General features: G+C 43.3%; 1 protein-coding gene across 1 annotated transcript in view; it reads right to left on the reverse strand.

Annotated features, from left to right (window-relative positions):
- Window positions 1-17,500, reverse strand: part of slc44a5a (solute carrier family 44 member 5a) — a 43,190-nt gene that overhangs the window by 19,007 nt on the left and 6,683 nt on the right. The window contains exon 2 of the mRNA XM_060889743.1: window positions 7,828-7,876. Coding sequence (XP_060745726.1) covers window positions 7,828-7,876 — 49 coding nt within the window. The remainder of the gene's footprint in view (window positions 1-7,827; window positions 7,877-17,500) is intronic.

Here is a 17,500-nt window from a genome sequence, read left to right on the forward strand (position 1 = left end):
ACACTCACACACTACGGACAATTTTCCAGAGATGCCAATCAACCTACCATGCATGTCTTTGGACCGGGGGAGGAAACCGGAGTACCCGGAGGAAACCCCCGAGGCACGGGGAGAACATGCAAACTCCACACACACAAGGCGGAGGTGGGAATCGAACCCCCAACCCTGGAGGTGTGAGGCGAACGTGCTAACCACTAAGCCACCGTACCCCAATTTGTCCATTCATTTCTCTCCCCCATTCAAGCTTTGCTTCACAGTAACAAAGCTGCTCTCAGGGTCTCCAGCAAACGTCACGTAAGATGTGTAGAGTGTCACAAACTCTAATAAAGCAGGTGACATACCGGGACACTTTAATTGGACCCCATCTGAATAATTCTTTGACTTTTGATGGCACCAGGAAATAATTTCGCTTTCAAAGTTTCACCATTTTTAATGATTCAGTCTCTGCTGCTGTTATTATTGCAGAGGTTGTGTGTCACGTCTTAATAAGGTTTTTTTTGCCATTTTTTCATACAAGCAATCAAAGTAAACTTGCTCCCTCTGACTGAATAAATAAATTATTCAGATATTTTTATTCTGTAAGATTCTCCTTCAGTTCAGAGAGTTTAGAACTCAGCACTGATGATGTCCTCCAGGACTCAGCGATAACACTCCAACCTGAGCTCACACACAATTAACAGGAAGTCTGGAGGAAGGGAACCTTCCAATTTCACTGGATTTCAATTTAATGGATTCAAGCGTACAGAAAGAGAGAGAGAGAGAGAGAGAGAGAGAGCTCATTGAAGCTTTGAAGCAACGATCAAGCCTGCGAACAGCAAAACAGCAAGGTCACATGGAGCGCTTTGAGAAAACTCCAGGGACAGAGCCACAGACGCAGACTGTTGACAAGGGCAGGAGAGAGAGAGAGAGAGAGAGAGAGAGAGAGAGAGAGAGAGAGAGAGATAGAGGAGAAGAGAAGAGAAGAATGAGAGTGAAAAGAGAAAAAAGGAGTAAGAAAGAAATAGATAGATAGATAGATAGATAGATAGATAGATAGATAGATAGATAGATAGATAGATAGATAGATAGACAGACTGTTGTCTGTGGAGTAAAGGAGAAGGTTGAGAAGGTCCCTTTGATCTCCGGCTTGATCCCCTAGATCTTTACTGCATAGACAAGAACATCTCAAACTACATGAACTTCTCCTGAAACATCTCCACATGAACATGATCTAAACTCAAACAGAGCACATGTGGACTTTTCCTACTTTGTTGTTCCTTCCTCTCCCTCCCCCTTTTCTTTTGCGCCTTGCTTCCTTCCTTCCTTCCTTTTTTTGTTCCTGTTTTCCATCCTTCCTTCCATGGTTCCTTTGTTCCTTCCTCCCCCTCTCCCTTTCCTTTCTTCCTTGCTTTTCCGTCTTTCCATGCCTCCTTTGTTCCTTGCTTTTTTGTTCCTTCCTTCCTTCCTTCCTTCCTTCCTTCCTTCCATCCATCCATCCATCCATCCATCCATCCTTCCTTCCTTACATCCTACCTTCCATCCCTCCTTCATTCCTTGCTTTTTTGTTTGTTCCATCCATCCATCCATCCTTCCTGCCTTCCATCCTACCTTCCATCCCTCCTTCGTTCCTTGCTTTTTTGTTCCTTCCTTCAATCCATCCTTCCTACCTTCCTTTCTTACACCCCCCCCACCCCCCATACAGTAGTATACCTACAGTAATGGTTCCCAGTCTCCTCCCTTCCTTTCTCCCCCCCCATACAGTAGTATACCTACAGTAATGGTTCCCAGTCTCCTCCCTTCCTTTCTTACCCCCCCCCCATACAGTAGTATACCTACAGTAATGGTTCCCAGTCTTCTCCCTTCCTTTCTCCCCCCCCCCCCATACAGTAGTATACCTACAGTAATGGTTCCCAGTCTTCTCCCTTCCTTCCCCCCCCCATACAGTAGTATACCTACAGTAATGGTTCCCAGTCTTCTCCCGCCCCCCCCCCCCATACAGTAGTATACCTACAGTAATGGTTCCCAGTCTCCTCTGCCTGCTGCTGGACATTAGTATGAGTAACAGATCTGTGGTTTGATCTGAAGAGATTCTCTCAGCACTGAGACGTTTAGTGAACACTTCCTGCTGCAGAAAGGTTAAAGACGTGCACTTCCTCACCTGAATAATGGAAGTCTTTTAGTGACCTTGCTTTCACAAAAAATGTATTCTACCCGTGAAATATGAATTTCTTCCTCTCGCACACACACACACATACACGCACACACATACACACACGCGCGCGCACACACACATACACGCACACATACACACGCGCACACACAAACACACACGCACACACACACACGCACACTCACACATACACGCACACACACGCGCACACACACACATACATGCACACACATACACACACACACACACATACACGCACACACACACACACGCACACACATACACGTACACGCGCACACACACACGCACACACACACATACACGCGCACACGCACACATACACGCGCACACGCACACACATACACGCACACACGCACACACATACGCGCACACATACACGCACACACACGCGCATACATGCACACACATACACACATGCACATACACACACACGCACACACACACGCACACACATACACGTACACGCGCACACACACACATACACGCACACACACACACACACACACACACACACACACACACACACACACACACACACATACATGTACACGCGCACACGCACACACACGTACACACACACACACCATTCTGAGGAGAACAGAACCAGTATTTTGACTTCTTCATCCTCATCATCATCACACCAGCAGATTCTCACCAAAAATACGATCTGAAGTCGTAGTGATGATGCTCCTGCAGATGATCATGGGAAATTATAACTTTTTCATTCACTTCATTGTGACTTTATCTTCAGCTCCAGGACCAGATGTAGCACACGTGACCTAAAAGAATTTGTTTTTCTGCTTTTCTTCCCTACAACATCCAACCCCATAAACCCCAAACCTTCACCTGCACCTAGAGCTAAAGTCCAGGATTGACTCTAACGAGTGCAGGAATCCTGCGGATCCTCGGGTACAGACTGAACCCTGATAAAACGAGGTCAAACCAAAGCTGAGGCCACGTGCTATTCATACGGTGAGGCTATAAATAGAACCCGGAGGCAGTGGAGGGATTTGTGAGGCACACAGCAGGCTAATCAGCGCTAATTAGATATGTGGCGTGCAGTGAGACGAGTCAGTACAGAGTGAGATCAGAGGAGAAGAAATCATCACAAGGTTGTTAATGCGCTTCACTCAACACAGAACAAAGTTTTGTGTTATGTTGTGTATATGGATCTAAAGTTTAGAGAAGGAGTCTCCAGTACAAGCCAGATGCAACACTTTAACTGAGGAGTTTACGGTTTTATGGCAACGTGACAAACTGTGTTTCTGTTCCTTTAACTATTTCTTACAATACAGACACGACGGATGTTTCTTTAACCGTTTTGTCTTTAATTGTCGTGTCTTTAATTAGTGTCTATGGTTGTGGTGTCTATATTTTTTGTGTCATTAATTGTTGTTGTGTCTTTGTCTTTAATGGTGTCTATAATTGTTTGTGTCTTTAATCGTTGTACGTCCATTTATGTCTTTAATTGTTGATGTGTTTAACTGTTGTGACTTTAATTGTTGGTGATTTCTTAATTATTTGTCTTGAGTCTTTATTTGTTGTGTCTCTTGCCGATTTCTTGGCCATGTTGCACTTGTGAAATCAGAAGTGAGTTTTTTTGGTTAAATAAAGATAACTAAAGGTAACTAAAACCCCAGAGGTGACGGAGCGAGAGTTTAGAGCTGCTATAACAGAAATGATAACATCTAAAGGGATAAAAACTACCAGTCATTCGTCAGTAAACTATAGTTAATGTTTGAAGTCTATAGGAGCAATAAATCCAGTCAGGAAGTCATGTGAACATCCTGGAGTATGAAATGTCAAAACAAAAACAAAACAATTTCCTCAGACCAAGAAACCAAACAACTCATGAGTTTTGTGTCGGTTTAGCGTCGTGAACTGAAGTCAGAATAAATGTGCTGCACTGTTTGTAGTGGATCTGTAATTACATCTCCTGCTGTCAAGAAGCAAACTGCCGCCTCGCTCTTATCAACTCCTGCAGGTCTGGGAGGAATTCGAGCGTCCGAGGTCTCGGGGTTTCGCCGCCTCTGCCGCTAGGGAAACGATTCAGCCCTGGGATCGACGCTAAAACCCGAGCAGACGTCATTCATGGCTATGTGAAGGCTAATCTATGGGCTCGTGTGAGGAGGAATTGCATCCTAACGCACGCATTATTGATTAGCTGCAATAATCTCCACATTATTACACCCTGAGGAAAAGATAATTAAGCTGCAGCACCAGGTTCATACACTCACACGCTCGTTTGTTTGAACTCATCAAGACTTCGGAGTTTCAAAGCTCTGAATGAGAAATAAACGATCATGGTGTGTGAAGATCGAATACTGTGATGAAGAAAAGTAGAAATTACGTAGAATATAGGTCACTAACAGGCGGACCGCGGTCCGGGTCCGGACCCAGAAGCTGTCCAATACGGACCCGGACCTACAGTACAGCCAAAACAAAAGGTTATGATTTAAAACTTGACAGGGCGCTTCTATTTTAACCGGTGCAGCCATCTTTACTGGTGCAATTGGAAACGCACAGACCAATTTCATGCGAGTTAAGCTATCCCACGTGATACCACTCAGCCAATCAAGTCTGTGCAGTCCTGAAGTAAACACTGCGACTCAACAGCGCAAGACAGACGAGAGAGAATTAGAGTAAAGTTACTCATGAAAGAAAGATAGCGATACATGTAGAAAACAAAAGGAGAGAAACAGACGACTGAGACGGAGAAAGGAAGAATAAAGAACAAATGCCGCTCTCCAAAAAAAGAAAAGTGGACAGCGAAAACATTTAATCCAGAATGGACAGACTCCTTTCTGTTCACACTTCCCACTTCACACTAAACCAGTGTGTGTCATATGTTCAGAAACCGGGGCACTTATTAAAAGTGGCAATGTGAAACGCCATTATGAGACAAAACATAAAGGTTTTGAACAAACATATCCACTCAAATCTGAAGACAGCGTACCTGAGACAGCTTTCCCAGGTCTGAGGGAAGTAGCCCTATACATCCTGACCATGTTTGGCTCTACATACAATTGAGAGGCAGCTTTCTCTACAATGAACATAATCCAAACTAAATATGGTTCCAGGGTCACTAATGAGCACCTCCACATGTGTATGAGGGCGGCCCTGACTCCATTCAAGCCCATGTTTAAAATCCTGGCAAGCTGGAGCTCAGTTCTCTCACTGAGATATAAAAGGGAAAGTTAAGCACTTTATTTAAACTTACACAATTTTCACATTTTATTTATTTTCTCTTATTTTGAAATGTAGCCCTACTTTTATTTATTTAATGAGAGAACATAATACATATCTACAATCACACATATGTTCAGTTCTATGTAACGTGATAATAAATATTTAGTTTTTGACTTGTACTGAATTTATTTGATTTGACAGTCAGGTATTGATTGCTTGCAGATGTTGATACAACTACTAGGCTACTTAAATATATATCACACTAACTAGTGAGACATTATGATCTTCCGGACCTTCGCTTCAAGAAATTTTCTCTTACTGGACCTCTTTAAATTTTAGTTGAATACCTCTGATGTAGAAGATACAATTAAAGCTGATAATCCAGTGCTTTGTTCCTTTAACATGACAATTTAGCAACAATTAGAACTTTACATTTCTGAAATTTAGAGTCACTTTTAATGTTAGAACTTGAAAAGTGCGAAATCCATCGTTCCAACAACAGACTCTATTTTTCTCTCTCTCAAAGTTAATAAGACAAAACGAACAAACAAACAAAACAAACGCAGCTTAAGAAACTGTTACAGCTACAAAAAAAAGGATAAACTCCTTCTGAAGTAAAATAATAAATAAATAAATAAATAAATAAGTAAAGCGGGGGGCACGGTGGCTTAGTGGTTAGCACGTTCGCCTCACACCTCCAGGGTTGGGGGTTCGATTCCCACCTCCACCTTGTGTGTGTGGAGTTTGCATGTTCTCCCCGTGCCTCGGGGGTTTCCTCCGGGTACTCCGGTTTCCTCCCCCGGTCCAAAGACATGCATGGTAGGTTGATTGGCATCTCTGGAAAATTGTCCGTAGTGTGAGAGTGTGTGAGTGAATGAGAGTGTGTGTGTGTGTGTGTGCCCTGCGATGTGTTGGCACTCCGTAAAGTGTGTATCCTGCCTTGATGCCTGATGACGCCTGAGATAGGCACAGGCTCCCCGTGACCCGAGGTAGTTCGGATAAGCAGTAGAAGATGAGTAAGTGAGTGAGAAATAAATAAAGCTTTTCCTCTGACACTGAAGACTCCTTCCATAAATCTCCTCACAGAAAATATTTAATTTTTTTTAATGCAGTTATTCGTTTCCGATAACTTTCGATCCCTGAGGACGAACTGTTACTATAGCAATGTGTTAGAAAACGGATTACCCCTTTCACACTTTAGGCCACTCCTACTTCCTAATAGATAATAAAGCATTTAACAAATGCACTTAACAAAGCATTCTCGTCATTGTAAACCTCGCTTTTGCCCTTGGGTGTAGAGGTGCAGTGTTAACTCCACATCACTGTGATAAATGTGTACAGTGTGAAACAGTGTTAGAGTGTCACGGCTTGTCGCTTAGCAACAGAAACCCAGTCAGAACCTGAACAGCTCTTCAGCCTCGTATCAGGTGAAGACCAAAAACGGCTCGGTGGATAGAGTCAGACGGGAAAACGCCGAACGTCACAGAAGTGTGTGCTGTAAAGAGGAGGAAATACGTCACGCTGAAAAACTAGCAGAGGTCTGAGATCAACGAACGAACGTACGAACGTCTGGTCGACTTAAAAAGAGAAAAAACACGAGGAAGATAACAGAACCTGCTCGAGTGCAGAACCATAGACCTGAACTTTTTCCTCACCGATAAAGTCAAAGCGTGAGATGAGCCGTTATTTAAAGCGGTCGTGTGCTGGATTTATCCATTCAGGATTGTTGATACATAAACCAGCAAATCAGAAGAAGGTTACAGCAGAGTTTAGGAATGTACAGTGTGGAACATCAGATGATGAAGATCCAGGATTCAGTGTTAAAGTAGGAGCAGTGTGAAACCTCTAACTACATAAAGCCAGGATTGTGTTTAGTCCACGATACGATCACACAAATAACCTGTTTGTCATGTGAACAGACCTGCTGTAAGAGTTAACTCCACACTGCAGGAGTTCATCTCAGTCCTGCTGAGCTGTCAGCAGTAATTAAGGACACGAGACTAACGACGTTCTCGTTTTTTTATTTAACGCCTCCCTGTCGCTCTGACCGAGTTAGCAGACTTCCACTCTCTATCTGAGGTTTTTTTTGCCCTTAACGATGGCACAGTCAGTGTGTATCACAAATACAGATATTTCTTTATCACACACGTACACGTTTCTTTATCACACACTCGGCTTTTTCTGTAGAAGATATAAAACGGATCATTTCATACCTTAACTCTTTAGTTTATAATGAGGTAAATATTAATTTAGTGCAAGGTGTGAAATATTTTAGAGATTGATTATGAGATGGAGGTTTTTGGTGTAGGCCACACCCACTTTCAATTTTAACATGAATACAGATGTTATTTGGAGCACTAACCACAGATAAACACATAATATAATATAATATAATATAATATAATATAATATAATATATATATATTTTATATTATTATATTATATAATATAATTAAAAGATTCTTTACCTGTTATGGACAGGGCCCTTGAATGTCGGGTCAAACTTCTGTGGCTCACCTGAGGAAAAAAAAAAAAAAAAAAGGTTTGTGGTTAAGTTTCATTCAGAAACTAGATTTGTAAAGTTTGTTGTGACAAACTTTGATGTCGGCTTTGACAATGCAAGTATTTGCAAAGGCTGGTGCTTTTTGGAGGTGTGTGGACATAAGGGTTAGTGTTACTTTTGGAGGCAAGTGGACAGAATGCTAGGGTGCCAAAACATTTTGAGGTAAGTAGAGGCGAGCATGTGACGTCATCTGAATACTCTTGAGGAGGTTCCCACATTGGGCTGCGTGTTTTGATATATCACATGCCTATGTTGTGCAAAATTTTTATTTTCACGTGACGTCACGTGACGTAATCAAAATACCGTGAGGAAGTTCCCCTCATTGTTCTGAGTGTTTTGATATGTCATGTGTCAATGTTGTAAAAAGTTTTTTGATTTTGCATATTTGGGGGCGGGGCTGCGGCACAACCGGAAGGCCAGTCAGTACACCAATATAAAAGTTTGTTCAGAGTATCACCCTAAAGGAGCTGGCCGAGTTTGGTGTAGATAGTTCGAAAGCTTGCTGAGTTATAAACCTCCAAAGTTTATAATGGGAGTCTATGGGAAAAAAGGCCACTTTGAGACCCGGTACCGTAAGTACCGGTACTCAGATCGCTTAGAAAAGTAATAGCAACAAACTTCAGACCAGGGTCTACAACATATCCGAATTTGGTGCAAGTGGCTCGAAAGCCCTAGGAGGAGTTACTCTTGATAAATTTTTGTCTAAGCTTAAATAGGAAAACAGAACGTTGGCTTCTACAAAGCGACATAAATAACACGAGGAATAAACCACAATGAAGTGAGCGAATTAACTTCGTCAACATTCAGTACACGGACTCCATCCGTCCTCCATCGGTTCTGACCCACTAACCATCCTGAGGATAAAGGATAAGAAAAGATTTACACGCGCTCTACAGTATATATCCGACACGATGGAGGCTGAATTTCTCTCCGTCTCTGTTATTTCTAACGCAACCATGTTTGTTACTGCGAAAAGACACAAGTCCTCCTGAGAGGTGTGAGGGAAAGGATTAGGGTTAGTTAGGGGAATTACGGCCTCGGGTGCGTTTCTTATTAATTATCTACAAAAAAAATAGAGTTTTGATGGTGTAGCTTTCTGTTTCCTCTCTTTATGTTTTGTGTTTTTTTTCGACATTTTTATGAAAGCGAAGAGAAATAAAATCAGAAGCTGCTGCTTGTGTTAACGGTCTTAACCTTAACCTTAATTAATTGTAACCTTAATTATGCTTCATCATTTGCTTTTGCACTTTTAAAATAGATTCTGAGACAAAATAAAATAAAACGAAGCCTGAATAAGATCATTCAGTCTTATGATCCTGGACGCTTGCTTGTGACTCACACACACACACACACACGTACATACACGTACACACACATACACGCACTATCTCTCTCTCTCTCTATCTCTCTCTCTCTCTCTCTCTCTCTCTCTCTCTCTCACACACACACACACACAGAGTTCAGGATGTACTCTAAGACGCTGCTCCACATATAAAAGCTACAGCTGGGGAGACAGAAGCATTGAGCCAAACTCTGCTGCACCTCCTCATTAATAATTCCTTGTCATTTCTGAGCCATAAACAGCTCGGCTGCTAGCAAAACATCCTTCAGTCTCTCTGGGGCTGTGGGCGAAAGAGAGAGAAAGAGAGAGAGAGAGAGAGAGAGAGAGAGAGAGAGAGAGAGAGAGAGAGAGAGAGAGATGATGATGATGATGAAGGATGACCTCCTTGTGGATCCGAGGGCACAGTTACAGCACTTCTAAACACCACTTTCAATCATTCAGACATTTCAAAATGTTCCTTTTCTCCCTTCAGGACAAATCGCTGATCAAACACTAAATCTATCTCATTTATTAGCGACATGAACATTTAATGAGATAAAATGTCAACCAAAGAGCTGCGAGACGAACTCTGGTGGAATATTTAAATTTGTCAGAAAAAGAAAATCAGAAAAACAAAGAAAGCTCCAAAGATCTGAACTGAATTATGTGATTGATTTCTTTATTAATTTCCATGTTTTCCACAGAGTTCCTCACAGAGTTCCCCACAGAGTTCCTCACAGAGTTCCCCACAGAGTTCCTCCCAGAATTCTCCACAGAGTTCTCCACAGAGTTCCTCACAGAGTTCTCCAGAGAGTTCCACACAGAGTTCTCCACAGAGCTCTTCACAGAGTTCTCCACAGAGTTCCTCCAGAGTTCTCCACAGAGTTCCACACAGAGTTCTCCACAGAGTTCCTCACAGAGTTCCCCACAGAGTTCCTCCCAGAATTCTCCACAGAGTTCCTCACAGAGTTCTCCAGAGAGTTCCACACAGAGTTCTCCACAGAGCTCTTCACAGAGTTCTCCACAGAGTTCCTCACAGAGTTCCACACAGAGCTCCACACAGAGTTCTCCACAGAGCTCTTCACAGAGTTCCTCACAGAGTTCTCACATAGTTCTCCACAGAGCTCTCCTTAGAATTCTCCACATAGTGGACACATAAGCCAAGAACCTTTAAGGGTTGACAGTTTGACAAAAAACCCCTCATATATGATGCACCACTTGCATATCTGGTGCTGCTTATGATTGCTCTCTCAGGTCAGTAAGTGTGAAGGACGAGACATGCCTCAGTGAATTGTGTTTTTCTAAATTCCGACTCAGAAACACTGCACACATTTCAGGATGGTGTTGGTGTGAGACTCTGAACGCTGGTGGATCTGATTTTGCTGCATGAAGCTGAAGGTGAGCAGGTCAGAGCTGCAGTGAGAGCAGGGAATAAAAGATGCATTTCAGCTCAGGGTGAAAAAAAGTTACTTTGAAAACTTGATATAAAACAGAAAAGCACACTCGTGTTAGCGGATTCTTTAGCTGGGAGTTTGCCCCTAGTGGCGGTTGTGTTGTACATACAATTTGTTCACAGTTTTTAATGTTTTAAACATTGATAATTCACTTCACATATAAAAATACTGTCACAAAAATGTCACATGTATAAAAAAATCCAGCTAGCTAGCTGGCTTTACAGAAGGCTAGCTATTATATACAGGATTAATGCTAGTTCGACAGATGTATTATAACATAACATAATATACAGGATGTTTGTTTAAAAACATGAAATCTGTAGAGCGAGTGTGTAACATCTGTAGAGCGAGTGTGTTACATCTGTAGAACGAGTGTGTTAGATCTGTAGAGCGAGTGTGTAACATCTGTAGAGCGAGTGTGTTACATCTGTAGAGCGAGTGTGTAACATCTGTAGAGCGAGTGTGTTACATCTGTAGAGCGAGTGTGTTACATCTGTAGCGTGAGTGTGTTACATCTGTAGCGCGAGTGTGTTACATCTGTAGAGCGAGTGTGTTACATCTGTAGCGCGAGTGTGTTACATCTGTAGCGCGAGTGTGTTACATCTGTAGAGCGAGTGTGTTACATCTGTAGAGCGAGTGTGTTACATCTGTAGCGCGAGTGTTACATCTATAGAGCGAGTGTGTTACATCTGTAGCGTGAGTGTGTTACATCTGTAGCGCGAGTGTGTTACATCTGTAGAGCGAGTGTGTTACATCTGTAGCGCGAGTGTGTTACATCTGTAGAGCGAGTGTGCAACATCTGTACATCATATGTAATATCTGTACTGCAAGTGTGTAACATCTGTACAGCGACTGTGTAACATCTGTTACACAGTGTACAGTGACTGTGTAACATCAGTACAGCGACTGTGTAACATCTGTACAGTGAGTATGAAACATCTGTACAGCGACTGTGTAACATCTGTACAGCGACTGTGTAACATCTGTACAGCGACTGTGTAACATCTGTACATTGAGTATGAAACATCTGTACAGCAACTGTGTAACATCTGTACAGCGACTATGTAACATCTGTACAGCGATTGTGTAACATCAGTACAGTGAGTATGAAACATCTGTACAACGAGTGTGTGACATCTGTACAGTGAGTGTGTAACATCAGTACAGCGAGTGTGTAACATCTGTACAGTGAGTATGAAACATCTGTACAACGAGTGTGTGACATCTGTACAGTGAGTATGAAACATCTGTACAACGAGTGTGTAACATCTGTACAGTGAGTATGAAACATCTGTACGAGTGTGTGACATCTGTACAGCGACTGTGTAACATCTGTACAGCGATTGTGTAACATCAGTACAGTGAGTATGAAACATCTGTACAGCGACTGTGTAACATCTGTACAGCGAATGTGTGTAACAACTCTAGAGCGGATGTTAATGAAATCCCAGGAATCCTGTGTTTGCACTCAGCTCTGTGATGGTGGGTGGCGCTGATCCCTTTTATCTTCTCTCTCAGATTCCCAGAGGAACGAGGGATTAAAGAGCGAGAGAATCAAAGAGCAGAGACAGGGAACAGCTTTATTCTGAGAAGAGATGCGTTAATCTCCACATCAGCGTCTCCATGGCTACAGCGAGCACTCCTGTATGCTCACACACACACACACACACACACATAGACACAAAATCCTGTACAGTATGTGACCCTCACACACACCTGTACGAGACCCTCAGACACAATCACAATCACAAACACACACCTGTATATGACCCCCCCACACACACACCCACACACACACTGAATGTTGGTGTGCAGCAGAAGCCAATCAGACTGAAGTTCCATATCTTTTATCCAACAATGCCAACAAAGCTAAGAACACTAATACAAGGTTAAAAGTCACACGAGTTCAGTGTGAGGAACATTTCTGAGTAAAACCTCAGCTTGTGATCAGGTGAATGACCGAGAGATCTGACAGTCTGACGGTCTGAGAGCTAAGCGCCTGTGTTCATGCTAACTCCAATTGAACCTCTGTAGCTTCTGGGGTGGAGCTTTGTGTTCGTGAGCAGGTCCAAGTATCAGATCCTACTCCATTAAACCTACACAACCGACCTGACTGAAGTAATCCTGAGCATATTTTTAAAGCTATAACAAAAAAACTCTCCAAGGAGCTACAGAGAAGGAAGCAGTCCTGAGAAAAGAGCTTGATGATTCACAAACTGCTGTAAATATAAAAGTTTTAAATCCAGCCAGTAAACTGAACCTTCAATTCTGATAAACCATTAAATCAGCTGCAGAATCTGAGGAAGCTGCAGAACTGATAAATTCACATCGACTCACCTCCAAACATCTCCTCTGAGATGGAGAGCGAGGAGCGAGAGAGAAGCCTCCGGAGCCGAGGGTTTACTCCAACGCCAAAATCACATCATATCAGATCAGACGCTTCACTTCACTCGACTGACCTCAAAACTCAACACCAGACTCAGAGCTTGTACAGAGTTAAAAATTTCTCACGCGACGTGAGAGAAATTCGGCTTCTGAATGTAGCCGAGTTTCTCGCTGGAGTTGGAATGCTAATGTAGCTAACAAGTAACTGAAGTGTATAGCATCCTGGAATCTGTGTTTTTTACGTCATCACATGCTCATGCTACAGAACCCTATAGGCTGAGAGATACGACACAAATATCATATCGTGATTCTTTTTCTATGATACACAATAAAAAACTATTATTAGTTTTGAATGTTTTTTATTTTTTTTTTTTTAATTGTTTGATAAGGAGCTTGAAATCATTCCAATCATCCGTTTTAGCATTTGGTCTGAACTCCATATCATCTCTCAGTAGAATTATAAATCATGATGGACATCCCGGTGATTATCTTCCCAGCCGATTGTTTCCATGGCAACAAGCAAACCACATCATCTTAATTCCAATTTGGTTTAAGAAGCTTAGCTTAACTGCGTCGTCCTCTCTGAGGATATGCGAGCGTCCTAATGTCCTCCACCTGGTGTAGATCCGTTGCTGTGTGAAAGCGGGTGTGTGTTTACGCTTTGATGTTCGCGTGATGTTCGCTCTGGGAAACTCGGCACCTGTTCGCTACTAATTTACAAGTTAATGTTCTATTAAACGAGCGGCTTCACGTCACCGGCCTGCAGAGAAACACACATTAACATCATCACCGGCTGTCAGGGACAATCACATTGATCAGAGCAACTGTGCGTGTGTGTGTGTGTGTGTGTGTGTGTATGTTTAGAGGATTAATATCTTCATGACGATCCACCTGCTCTGTAAATATAACTTGCCATTAGAAGTACAGTAGATATTTCTTTTGTATTATTTTTGTGATTGTTGCAGCCAAATATTTGCTCTCAGTGAGTGGAAATTCTGTGTATATATTTTCTATTTTTTTCTATTTTTTACATTCATGGTGCTAACAGTAAGCACAGTAAGCCATTGGCACGCCACTGCATCACTCCGAGTCTGACAGAAGTCTGAGTGGAGTGGAGTCGAGTCAAGTGAAGTTGAGTGGAGTCGAGTGGAGTCAAGTCAAGTGAAGTCAAGTGGAGTTGAGAGTGGAGTGAAATCGAGTAGAGTGGAGTCGAGGGGAGTCGAGTGGCATTGAATGGGGTCAATTAGATTGGAGTCGAGTGGAGTAGAGTCGAGTCAAGTGGAGTTGAGAGTGGAGTGAAATCGAGTAGAGTGGAGTCGAGGGGAGTCGAGTGGCGTGGAGTGGCGTTGAATGGAGTCAATTAGATTGGAGTCGAGTGGAGTGGAGTAGATTGGATTCGAGTCAAGTGGAGTTGAGTGGAGTGAAGTCGAGTAGCATTGAGTTGAGTAGAGTAGAGTGGAGTTGAGGAAAGTTGAGTGGAGTGGAGTGGAGTGGAATAGAGTGGGGTGGCATCGAGTGGAGTCAAGTAGAGTGAAGTCGAGTGGAGTGGAGTGGAGTGAATTGGAGCCGAGTGCAGTTAAGTGGAGTTGGGTGGAGTCAATTGGAGTCAAGTGTAGTGAAGTCGAGTGCAGTGAAGTCAAGTCATGTGCAGTGGAGTCGAGTGGAGTGGAGAGGAGTAGAGTGGAGCGGAGAGGAGTAGAGTGGAGCGGAGAGGAGTAGAGTGGAGCGGAGTGGAGTAGAGTGGAGCGGAGTGGAGACAGTCGTCTAGATCTGAGTCAGGATTAAAGTGCTTTGTGGGCATGTTTAAGGGGATTATGGGGACCAGCAGGATGCCTGAGCCACTAACAGATGCTCCTGCATGCTAATGATCCAGCTTTGGCATTCATCAACATAAAGCCATGAGGCGTTTTACATCGCTGCTCTGAATTCTCTGGTCTGCTTCCACGCTCAACACTCGCTTTCAGAAACGCCGCCATATGTCGCGTCTGATCTGTTTGTTTCATTGACGACGTAAAACCTTTTACGCTGTTTTTTAATGATGCTTAGATACAAACGGAAAGAAGGAACATCCGGAACATCCACAACCAGATTTATTATTTATACCGAACTTCTTCACGGAATCCGTTCTAAATCACGACTGAATTCTTGACACTTTGAAGCCGAAGAGCAACATGATCATAAACAATCTGACAGAAATTTAAAAGGACAGTGTGGTGAATTTTAGCGCGAGGAAACACATTTCATTTTTATTTATTTATTTATTCTTGTTAGCATGAAGCTATCATCAAGCTATCACGTTGAGAACATGAACAGAAGACAGACGAATGAAAAGTGACTTTAGGAATGAAATACATTCGCTTGTGTCTTTTCCAACCTTGCTCGGGGGATTATTTATTTATTTAATGCTTCCCGTGCAGCAGAAACAGACAATAAACGTCACTTCTTTGTTGGAAAACCTTGGTTAATTCCACACAGTCCTACACGACGAGCGAGGATCAGAGTGAAAGGAAGCAGCTGATTATCCTGCCAGTGTCGAACTCGTTGGTATAAAAGGCCACTGTGGCTCCTGCACAGGACTCGCTGGACTCTGCTCTATAAACACCCCTCACGCTGGAGTCAGACGTAAACACGTCTCCTTTCACGTCACACACACACTCTCACACTCTGTGTCACACTGTGTCATCATCTTTCTCTTACTATTTATTTATTTATCTATTTATTTATTTATTTTTGACTGGTGCACACACGGGGTCACGGTGGCTTAGTGGTTAGCACGTTCGCCTCACACCTCCAGGGTTGGGGCTCGATTCCCACCTCCGCCTTGTGTGTGTGGAGTTTGCATGTTCTCCCCGTGCCTCGGGGGTTTCCTCCAGGTACTCCGGTTTCCTCCTCCGGTCCAAAGACATGCATGGTAGGTTGATTGGCATCTCTGGAAAATTGTCCGTAGTGTGTGATTGCGTGAGTGAATGAGAGTGTGTGTGTGTGCCCTGTGATGGGTTGGCACTCCGAACCCTAACTACCTCGGGTCACGGGGAGCCTGTGCCTATCTCAGGCGTCATCGGGCATCAAGGCAGGATACACCCTGGACGGAGTGCCAACCCATCACAGGGCACACACACACACTCTCATTCACTCACGCAATCACACACTACGGACAATTTTCCAGAGATGTACACACAGAGAGTATACACACACACACACACACAAAAATATGTATGTAAAGCAGGTTGTACTATTAGAGCATCTCTCTCTCTCTCTCTCTCTGCTCTTAGCGCTGTCATCATCAGTAAAGCCCTGAGATTGTTACGGCTGCTTTCGTTTTTTCCTTTTGTGCTGCACATCACCTCTCCCTCCTGCTGCTCTTCAGCTCTGCCTCATCCTCCTTCGTCCTCCTTCGTCCTCCTTCGTCCTCCTCGCTGTTGAGTTTTTCAGCTTATCTCTGCTTTAATGATGTTTTTTCAGGTCTCTGTCCTGGTCTCCGCTCCTCTCATCTCCGCTCCTCCTCTCCTCTCCTCTCCCCTCTCTTCTCATCTCTCTTCTCTTCTCCTCTCTGTTCATTCTACATCACACTCAAAGATCTGACAGCGGCCGTCCTTGGAGGTCTTGTCTACTTTTTCCTTCTGTGACATTCATTAAAACTGTCTTCCTCTCAGCATCTCTCTCTACTGTACCTGTCTCTCTTTCAGTCTCTCGCTCTGTACAACTGCTCCTTCTGTCTTTATCGCTCTCTCTCTTTCTCTCTCTCTCTCTGTCTCTCTCTCTCTCCCTCTCTCTCTCTCTCCTCTCCTATTGAGAATTCAGCAACACAGTGCTATCAGTGAGAAATAAACCACTCAGTCTTGTGCTATAAGGGGAAAATAATCATCCTCGGGTTAGTAACAGCGTCTCCGCTTCCTCATGACATCCTCCATGACGTATCATGTTTGATTTATTATAGACATCACAGCATCAGCATCGAGTCAGACGCCGAGTCAGACGGCGAGTCAGACACCGAGCTGAGCGACACGTCCATTTTATAGGCTTCCGCTTTTGTCTCTCAGCCAATTAGCCGGTGTTGTCAGTAAAGAGTTAGCAGGTACGACAGGAAGCAGGAAGTGCAATACGGTTATATAAAATACTAAAGTCAAACCTCGAGGCTGAGGCTCAGAGAAGTTGACAGGAACGGATAAATGAAATATATAACAGGATGGAATACAGAGTGAAAAATGTGTGGAATCTGATCAGGTCTGATGTGAGTCTGATATTGATTCTAAATTTGGTTCTATTATCTGAACACGTGTGTTGACCTGAGAGCAGAGTAGCACGTGTACTGTACGTGTGTCCATGTGCTTCACCTTCCTGTCAGGGTAAGTCCTCTCTCTCTCTCTCTCTGTCTCTCTCTCTCTCTGTCTCTCTCTCTCTCTCTTTCAGAAGCCTAC

The sequence above is a fragment of the Tachysurus vachellii genome, chromosome 1, assembly GCF_030014155.1.
Source record: "Tachysurus vachellii isolate PV-2020 chromosome 1, HZAU_Pvac_v1, whole genome shotgun sequence".
In the NCBI taxonomy this organism is placed as follows: Eukaryota; Metazoa; Chordata; class Actinopteri; order Siluriformes; family Bagridae; genus Tachysurus; species Tachysurus vachellii.